At 39.5% G+C, this 10325-nt stretch overlaps 1 protein-coding gene across 3 annotated transcripts in view; it reads right to left on the bottom strand.

Annotated features, from left to right (window-relative positions):
- Rad17 (RAD17 checkpoint clamp loader component) overlaps window positions 1–10325 on the bottom strand; it is a 29697-nt gene that overhangs the window by 3879 nt on the left and 15493 nt on the right. For all 3 annotated transcript variants that reach the window (XM_055601881.1, XM_055601882.1, XM_055601880.1), the window contains exons 12-16: window positions 8464–8643; window positions 6872–6957; window positions 6613–6759; window positions 3932–4081; window positions 2501–2621 (exon numbers count right to left, since the gene is read on the bottom strand). In XM_055601881.1, coding sequence (XP_055457856.1) covers window positions 2501–2621; window positions 3932–4081; window positions 6613–6759; window positions 6872–6957; window positions 8464–8643 — 684 coding nt within the window. The remainder of the gene's footprint in view (window positions 1–2500; window positions 2622–3931; window positions 4082–6612; window positions 6760–6871; window positions 6958–8463; window positions 8644–10325) is intronic.

Raw genomic sequence — 10325 nt, forward strand, 5'->3', positions numbered from 1 at the left:
CTTCAAAATATTAAGAACCATATATGACCCAGAAATTCCACAAGAGTGTAAAAAATCAAAATGGCCAAAAAGAAAAAAAAAAAAAATCTTAAATGGTGGTGGTACATGCCTTTAATTCCAGCACTTGGGAGACAGAGGCAGTAGGATCTCTGAGTGCAAGGCTAGCCTGCTCTACAGAGGGAGTTCCAGAACAGCCAGGGCTACACAGAGAAACCCTGTCTCAAAAATCCAAAAGGAAAAAAAAAAAGTAAAAATGGGGTCTCAAAAAAGAAGTTTGTGGGCTGGTGAGATAGTTATAAAGTGCCTGCCTACCAAGCCTGATGACCTGAGCTTGATCGCTGGGACCCACATGGTAGAAGGAGGAAACCAACCCCAGAAAGTAGGCCCTCACACCTCACACACAATATATATAAAATAAAAATGTAATTGTACTTGGGTGTGGTAGTATATGCCTTTAATTCCCACAACCCAGGTCAGAGGCAGGAAGATCTCTGTGAATTTGAGGCCAGCCTAGTCTATACAGAGTTCTAGGACATCCAGGGCACACAGACAGACCTTGACTCAGAAAAAAAGTAACTGGAAAAAAACTTGTAAAAGGCACATTAGAATACTCATGTTTATAATAGTATCTACTGATGATACAAGCTGAATACCCCCCTGTGTCATCAGTGTGCACTGTTGGTATAATGTTCTTTTGAAATGTATATACCTTACCCTTGTTCATTCAAATACTGATTCCCCCACACACACTCTCTTGTTTCTATAGGGATATTGCATTGTGATACTTATTCTAAGCATCCTGTCTCAACTTTGTATAAACAGGCCAAAATAAAGCAATTAGACACAATGTTGGGCAATGGGAGGAGCCAGAGGACATGAAAGAGGGGAGGAGCCAGAGGGCAGGAAATGAGTGAGAAGGGAAGGGGTGAGGAGAGAGAGGAGAGCAGAGGGGGAGGGAGATCTTGGACAGTGTGGAGAGAATGAACCAGACCTAAGATACCACTAAAAGCAAGTATAATGGGTTAAATCTAATGTTAGGAAACTATGAGGGCTTGGAGGTTTAGGAGGGAGTAACTATTACCCAGCATTGCGTTTTAGGTTAACTAAATAAACCCAGTCTCTGTGTGGTGATTTGGTTATACAGCTGTTTAGGATTAACAGCAGCAATCATTAAAAGATAATTATTAGTAAATATTAATCGTAACTTACAACAGTGAACATATAAACAAAAAGATGGATATAATATACTGAGTACACATATGTAAGGAGAGAGAAGTCAGTGGATAATGTGCTCGCTTTGCAAGAGTGAGGACCTGAGTTCAATCCCAAGAACGTGCATTTCAAAAAGGAATATGCCATATTATGTGCTTGTAATCCCAGCCCTGGGAAAGTGGTGACAGGTTTGAGGGGCTTGCTGGCTACCTACCCTACTTGGCAAATTCCAGGCCAGTGGGAGACCCTATCTAATTAGACATGGTGGACAGTAGCTGAGGAACAGTACCTGAGGTTGTTTTCTGACTTCTGCATGCACATGTACACATGGACATACCACATATGTACATAAGCAAATATATTTCAAAACATGGTAATAGTTTCTTTGTTAAAAGGAGAGGTACATCTGGAATTTATTTCAGTGGTACAACACTTGCCTAGCTTGCACAAAGGTGGCCCTAAATTTGTTTTTTCAAGAGAGAATTTCTCTGTATAACAGCCCTGGCTGTCCTGGAATTTGCTCTGTAGACCAGGCTGGCTCCGAACTCAGAGATCCACCTGCCCCCTGCTTTAATCCCAAGTACTGGGATTAAAGTTGTGCACCACCATGCCTAGCTGGAAGGCCCTAAATTTGATTCTAAACACTTCCAAAGAAAAACAACAAGCCTGCCCTCCAGCTCTCACAAAGCAATAACTACAACAAAAGGAGGTAGAGATGTGGAGAGTACAAAGGATAGAATAAACTCTGAAGGGCTAGGCAGAAACTGAATGTTCTATGCTATAAACAAATTATCCTAGGTTTGTTTTGGTGACAATGCTTAGAAAGGACATAGAGTTGACAGAGGCGGCTCACCTATTAAGAATGCTTACTGCAGAGGACCCAAATTGTGTTCCCAGCAACCACATCAGGCAACTTACAACTACCTGTTACTCCAGCTCCCAGGATCCAATCCAACACCCATTTTGCCCTCTGTTTGCATTTACACCCATGTGCACACACATACACGTAATTTAAAAAATAAAAAGATATGGAAAACACAACTTGAAGCAGTATCAACTAGTCAAATTTGAACACTGTGAGTTCAAAATGACAGTAAAGAGTTACAACTGAAAAAGCAAGATTCAAGAGTCATTATATACCAAAAACTAAATGAGGGAGAAGTAAAGCCATTCATTATACCTAGAAGGGAGGAAAACCAGCTGTCAACTCCTATAAATTAAAATACTATCTATGTAGATGCTGTGACTAACAGGTAGCTAGCAGTCTGTAGGAAAGGAAACCTGTTACCTTTATTTCTCATTGGAATGGTCAGCAGAGCAAGATATGGCAAGAGCTGAGTCTGAAGACACAAAGATGGTAGGCAGAAGTCAAAAAAGAGTGCTTTTGCTGCCAGGCAATTTTCCCGATACTATATGCAGAAAAAAAGACGAAAGGAAAATATAATTCAAAAGATGGTTATATACATGGCATGATGGTACATTTTAATTCCAGCACTCAGGAGGCAGAGGTAGTCACATCTTTGTAAGTTTGAGGTAAGCCCAGTCTGCTTAGCAAGTTTCAGGCCAGCCAGGACTTGTGAGTTTACACATCATAAAGATACTTTTTTTTTTTTTAAATGCAACCAGGCTGGCCTCCAACTTACAATCCTGTTGATTCCACCTTCTGAATGTATAAATGTACTTTTATTCCTATTCTTATTATTTTGGTTTTGGTTTTTTTACGACAGGGTTTCTCTGTGTAGCCTTGTCCTGGACTCGCTTTGTAGACCAGGCTGGCCTCAAACTCACAGCAATCTGCCTGCCTCTACCTCCCCAAGTGCTGGGATTAAAGGTGCAAACCACCATACCCGGCTAGCTTGCTGTTATTTTCTTAATTAAATTTTTTATTTTTTTTATATTAATTAGTGAATTCACTTTGTATCCCAGCTGTAGCCCCCTCCTTCATTTCCTTTTATTCCCTCCCACTCCCACTCCTCCTCCCTCATCTCCTCTCATGACCCTCTCCAAGTTCACTGATTGGGGAGGTCTTCCTCCCCTTTCATCTGACCCTAGCTTATCAGGTCTCATCAGGACTGCCTGCATTGTCCTCCTCTGTGGCCTGGCAAGGCTGCTCTCCCCTTGGGGTGGGCGGTCAAAGAGCCAGCCACTTTTTAAAACATCAGGTCATCTTTATTTTTTTTTTAAACAAAGATTTATTTATCATATATACAAAGTGTTCTGCCTGCATGTACACCTATACATCAGAAGAGGGCAGCAGATCTCATTATAGCTGGTTGTGAGCCACCATATGGTTGCTGGGAATTGAACTCAGAAACTTTGGAAAGGCTCTTCTGAGATATCTCTCTAGCCATGGCTGTTCGTTTGTTTGTTCTTTTTTTCTTTCTTTCTTTTATTAGATGTTATTTCTTAATTCTAGAAAAATTATGGGACTTAGGAACTAGCTTACTAAGAATGAACCATATTTTTCCTCCTAGTTGTTAAAAAAAAAAAAAAAAAAGCTTAGTAAGGTACTACAGGGTAGAAGGATAAAGAGTTGTTTGGGGACTGCCAGCACAAGCCAAAATCCAGCTTTGAGACAGAATACACACATAATGAAGTTCCTAGTGTACAGAGTATTACTATGTAGTTATCCCAGATAGACCTGAACTCATGATCCTCATACTTCAGCCAGCAGTGCCAAGATTATAGCTCAAAATGTACATTTTTTTTTTCTTTTTACCTTTTTATGTATTAGAAACCACTGAGGTTTGTGCAAGGGTCGAAAGCTTGATCCTCCTCCATGGCGATGAGCGAATCCCCGGGACTTATTGGAATGCATCACGCCTCTTGTAGCTATAGACGTACTATATTCCCTGAGTAAAGAGCGTGTCTAGCCAGGGAGACAAGATGTGAGACAAGAATTATAAAACACTATTGTTAGTAGTACCAACACACAAATAAGACTGCTTATACTTAGTTACTTTGCATATATATTTTCCAACATCATCAAAGCCTTAAAAATATTGCTACAAAATTATTTAAAACAAATTCAACTGAGACATAGGTACCAAGTGTCCTGGGTGAACTTCTGAGTATGGTTTTTGATGGAGTTGGTAAAGTTTTTGGTAGGGTTGGGAAAAACAACATTTTTAGGGCGACTAGAAAATAATGATAATATATTACCACACTATTTTTGTTTTGTTGTTTTTTAGGAAAGATCTCCTAAGTAGGCCAGGCTAGTCCTGCCTCACCTTCATGAGTACCAGAATTACAAGTGTGTACCATTATGTCCAACCTAAATTAATATTAACTGAATTAGCAGCAACTTTACTGCGATACTATTATTGTAACTTTAATACGGTGGTGTCTTTATTCATATATGATACTTGCAATTATTTTCCCATTTTTTGCCAAAAGCTAATATATAATATATAAGAGATTAGGCAAATCTAGCAAAGTAGAAAAAGGTAAGTAAATGAAGGCTAAAGGTATGAAGGTTTACAATGTACTGCTTTTCAATTTACCTACATATTTGAAAATTTCAAAATAAAAAAGCAATTATGCCCAGATATGATAATCAAGTGATGGATATACCAGTTATTGAGTTGGTCAACAGCCAATATATCAATGAATCAGAACATCACACTGTACCTCCTATATGTGCAAATATTATGTGGTAATCAAAAAGTTTTATAAATAATCATTAGTTAAAAACTAAGTAAAGGAAAAACTGAGTAACTATTAGTGTTTTAACATCTTTCATAACTTTTTATTACTATTATTTTATTTATTATTTATATAATGTTCTGCCTGCATGTGTGCCAGCATACTAGAAGAAGGCATCAGATCTCATTACAGATGGTTAGGAGCCACTATGTGGTTGCTAAGAATTGAACTTAGGACCTTTGGAAGAGCAGCCAGTGCTCTTAACCTCTGAGCCCTCAGCCATCTCTCCAACCCATCATCATCATCATCGATTTTTTTTCCTTCAAGACACGGTTTCTCTGTGTAGCCCTGGCTGTCCTGGAACTGGTTCTGTTGACCAGGTTGGCTTCAAACTCAGAGATCCACCTACCCTTGCCTTCCAAGTGTTGGGAGTAACAGTGTCAACCACCATTGCTTGGCTTTTAACTTTAATTATTAATGCTAATGACATATTTATAACCAGAAAATTAATGTATCAGACCAGTGCTGTCCAACTGACCTTCCTACAACAATGAAAATGTTTATAGATGGACTATAGGTACTAGCCACATGAGGCCATCAAGTACTAGAAATGTGGTTTAGTGTGACTGAGAACTGAATTTTAAATTTATATCAAGTGGCTGTTGTACTGGTCAGAAAAGTATTAAAATATTATAAAAAAAAATACTTAAATTTGGCACATGCTGATTTGATTGGCACGCCTGTTATCTGAGATACGGAGGACTGAGGTTCACCTGAGCCCTAAGTTCAAGGCCAACCTGAGCACTTAGCAAGCAAAGCCCTATCTAAATGCCTAAAAGGGACGGTGAACAGCTCAGCAGGAGAGCGCAAGCACTTGTCAGGTAGACTGGATGACCCGAGTTTGACCCCTGGAACCCACATAAAAGCAGAAAGAAAGCACCAACTCCATGGAGCTGTCACCCACCCACCCTCACGTTAACTAGGGAAAAAACTGAAAACAAATCCCTAGTTGGTCCAGAGATCACACAGTGCTTCGTGCACCCTAACCATGTTCTTTAACACTGAGCTGCATTTCCAGCCAAATGCCTATTTTATAGTATTTCAAAAAGATTAAAAGAAGTGTTTTAATTTTCAATGACTGCCAAATTTTCTGAGTACAGGCCTGGAGAGATGGAGCACTTAAGGACACTTGTTGCTCTTCCTCTAGAGAACATGAATTCAGTTCCAGCACCCACGGCAGGCCAGTCAGTGTCTGTAACTCCAGGGCACACACATATATGTGCACACACAGAAACATAATTTAAAATAATAAAAATAAATCTGTTAAAAATGTTCTGAGTATATGTTAACTTTAAAATTAGAAAATAGAAGCTGGAGAAAGAGGCACGTGCTGCTCTTATAGAAGAACCAGGTGTGAGTCCTTACACAACCATCCACTTCTCCAGCTCCAGGGGATCCAACATCCTCTTCTCACCTCCCCTGGCACCAAGCACCCACATGGTATACATATACATACATACACGCAGTCATGCACAGAAAATGAAATAAATAAATATAAATAAAACTAGAAAAAACATCAGAAAAAATTAGTGTTATATGTCATCCAAAAAAATCAGATAACCAAGATTTTATTATAAACATTGGCTTAAATAATCAGATTCAGCTCAATGAGAAGAGTCACAAAATAAAGATAAAACCCAACTTTTTCCTAAAGAAATACAAACATATATAAATATTTAAGTCAAACCAACTTACATTCCAGTCACCACCAATGGTATCTGCAAAACTTAGAAACTCACTGGCTCTCACAAGATCATCTATTTCCATGAAGAAATCTATGTAGTTTTGGTGAAGGTATAAATTAAAAAAGTCTCCTGGCATGTGTGACATTTCTACTATTTCCTATGAAAAGAGGCATAAATGTATAAATTTTGCTGCAAATGCAGTGCGCACAAGTTCATGCACATATGTAACACATACTCAGCCAAGTCCCAAGCCTTAAAGAAGAGCTTACCTCGGGCTGAACAAGTAATGTATCCCGTTCATGCTCTGACAAGTGAGCAGGCAAGTGAGGTGAGTCTAATTCTGTTAAAGGGGCCCCTATAAAAGAATTTCTAGAATTACTAAAGATAATGTTATTTTTACCATTACAGCACTTCCATACACTGATTTTCAATACTTTAGGCACACACAATGTCAAAATACTAAGGAAGCTGTGAAAAACTAAAAACCAAAATGTGAAAACAAGTGAGTCTGATGGGGAGGCAGAGGCAGACGGATCTCTGAGGTCAAAGCCAGCCTTATCTACAGAGTCTGTCCAGCACAGCCAAGGCAACACAGAGAAGCACTGTCTCAAAAAACAAAACGAAAACAAACAAAAATCCCTAAGTAGTTTGGGTTTACAGATGGTTAAGAGCAATGTCTGTTCTTCCAAAGGTCCTGAGTTCAATTCCCAGCAACCACATGGTGGCTCATAACCATCTGTAATAAGATCTGGTGCCCTCTTCTGGTGTGCAGGCACACATGCAGGCAGACTATTATATAAATAATAAATAAATCTTAAAAAAAAATTCTGTCATGTCTCTAACTATGGAAAACCAGTTCATCTCTCAGCTCTGGGTTGTTTTCTCCCTTTGCCTTGTCTCAATACAGAAGGCTAAAGTGTTGCATTTACTGTGTATGATGAGGCTATTCACCTTCAGAAGCAGGAAACAAATGAAACAAAAGTGGGAAGGAAGAAATGGTGGAAGAAAGGAATGAGGTGAGAGTGGACACTGAGGTTGGAGGGCGAGGTGTCCCAGAGGCAGATGAGTATTTCTGCCACCACCTGGGTGGCCATTCACTGCCCTTACCTGGCACTTTTATTTTGAAACCCCATGGCTTCTTTCTGAATGATATTAGCATTTGTACAGAGAACAGAAGTTTGGGATTTACTGGAAAGAGGGAAAGTTTGGGAGGGTAGGGCCAGAAAGGGGAAGGGACAAGCAACAATGAAGGCAGGTGAGAGCAATGGACACCTGTGGTTCTGAGGACAGCAAGTTAGTGAAGAGGAGCCAAAGAAACCTGAAGCTACTTGGCACCTGGCCTAGGACCCCAGTGTTTAGAGCTGAGTATTGCAACTCTTACCACTGGAAGTCTAGATCAGTGGTTCTCAGTCTTCCCAATGCTGTGACCCTGTAATACAGTTCCTCATGTGGTGACCCCACACATATTTATTATGTAAATATCTGAGATACAGGATATCTGATCTGCAACCCCTGTGAACGGGTTGTCCAACATCGAGAGGGGTCACAACCCGCAGGTTGAGAACTGCTGGTCTAGATGGACTGACGTCCTCAGGAAACTAGAATTTACAGACACGGATATGGCCTAGAGTAGTGCTTGTATGTTTAATCAATTTAGAAATAAATAAGCAGGAGGTGAAAACATCCTCCTACTACATTTTAGCACTGGATATGCAGTATCTGGTGGGGCCTCTAGCTCCTTATAGCAAACAAACAAACAAACAAACAAACAAAAAACAAGGCATTTCAAAATACATAGTATCTTATTTCTGTATTAAGAGTGATATATTTCAAAGAAAAAAAATGTGTAAAAGTTTCTTACTTTTACAGTACAGAATTTTTCCCAAAGCTCTGAAGAGAAAGAGAGAAGCATCTTTTCCACCAACAGCTTGAATCTCTTGATTTTCCAAAGCACTATGTTTCTTTCTTTGCTTTGATTTTGATATTGCAGCCTCCGACTTCAATGACATTCTTTTTTTCTTTGACCATAAATTGTTCTCCCCTAAATAATATACAGCCAAATGATATTTTAAAAAAATCAAAACATGAAAACCAAAACTAATATTTCAGATATGCTAAATATTCTAACCAAAACTGTTTTCTATAGTAACTTAATGTGATCTTACTGAAGAGTCCTCTCTGTTGCTTTTAAAAAGTAATAAAATGTCACTAGGTGGTGGTAGTACACGCCTTCAATCCCAGAGCTCAGGAGGCAGAGGCAGGCGAGTCTCCTGAGTTCAAGGCCTGCCTCATCTATAGAGTGAATTTCAGGGCAGCCAGGGCTACACAGAGAGACCTTGTCTCTAAAAACCCAAAAAAGTAATTAAATGTTGCAGCTGGAGCAATGGCTCCGAGGTTAAGAACACTGCCTATTCTTCCAGAGGTCCTGAGTTCAATTCCCAGCACCCACATGGTGGCTCACAACCATCTGCAATGAGACCTTGTGCCCTCTCCTGGCATGCAGGTATACATGCAGGCAGAACACTGTATATATAATAAATAAAATCTTTTTTTTTAAAGAAATTAAATGTCATTTAAAATTGTTGTAGGAGCTAGGGAGATAGCTCAGTGGTTAAGAGTACTTGCTGCTCTTCCAGAGGATCCAGGTTTGATTCCTGGAACCCACAAGGCAGCTTACAATCATAGCTAACTCCAGATCCAGGAAATATGATGCCCTCTTCTTGCCTCTGTAGTCTCCAGTCATACATGGTACACAGACATACACGCAAGCAAAAACACCCATACAAATAAGATACAAATTTTTAAAATATTAAAAATAAGATAAATTCTCTTATAATCTCCAACACCACAAATACAGTACCTCATGGCATCACAAATTTTCACAGACATAATAGCATAGTAATATCATACTGCCTCATTTTTCACAGTGTTATATGCAAGGTACAGCTTTTGATGGATGCTATGCAATAACTAGTTTTACTCTCACAGAAACTGAATTTGGAGGAGGTAATTATTATAGGCAAAGAACTGAGATGGGACCATGAGCTAGTTCAGTAGGTGAAGTAAGTTAGCCTGGCCACCTGAGTTTGATTCAAGGGACCCACATGAACTGATGCTTCAAATTGTCCACTGATGCCCATTCATATATCATCGCATGGATGTGCCAATATATATACATACACATATACAAATAAGTAAATGTAAGAAAAAATAAAAATAAGCACAAAAAGATGTAATCATTCATATATGTCAAGCCAAGACTTTCCTTAGTCTCATTACAAATAATTAAGAAACTGTAACACCAAATTTGTAAATAAATAAATCATGTATTGTCTCAAGCCTGTGTGTGTGTGTGAGAAAGAGAGGTGTGCATTTTATAGTAAGCATGGGGAAGCTACATAATAACCAGTATCTCCAGTTCGAGGGGTCTGGGCTCCACTAGCACCTGCACTCAAGTACACATACTGATGCAGACATACAAATTAAAAGAAAAAAAAAATTCTAAAAATACCCATTCTGTAGGGTTGGCCAGGCTGGGGGTTGAGGCAAAATGGAAAAAAAGGAAGGAGGGAGGGAGGGAGGGAGGGAGGGAGGGAGGGAGGGAGGGAGGGAGGGAAGGAAGGAAGGAAGGAAGGAAGGAAGGAGGGAAGGAAGGAAGTAGGGAGGGAGGGAAGATGGGAGGGAGGGAGGAGGAGACAGAGGAAGGAAGGAAGGAAGGAAGGA

This window comes from Psammomys obesus, unplaced genomic scaffold, assembly GCF_907164565.1.
Source record: "Psammomys obesus unplaced genomic scaffold, mPsaObe1.curated_primary_1811, whole genome shotgun sequence".
Taxonomy (NCBI): domain Eukaryota; kingdom Metazoa; phylum Chordata; class Mammalia; order Rodentia; family Muridae; genus Psammomys; species Psammomys obesus.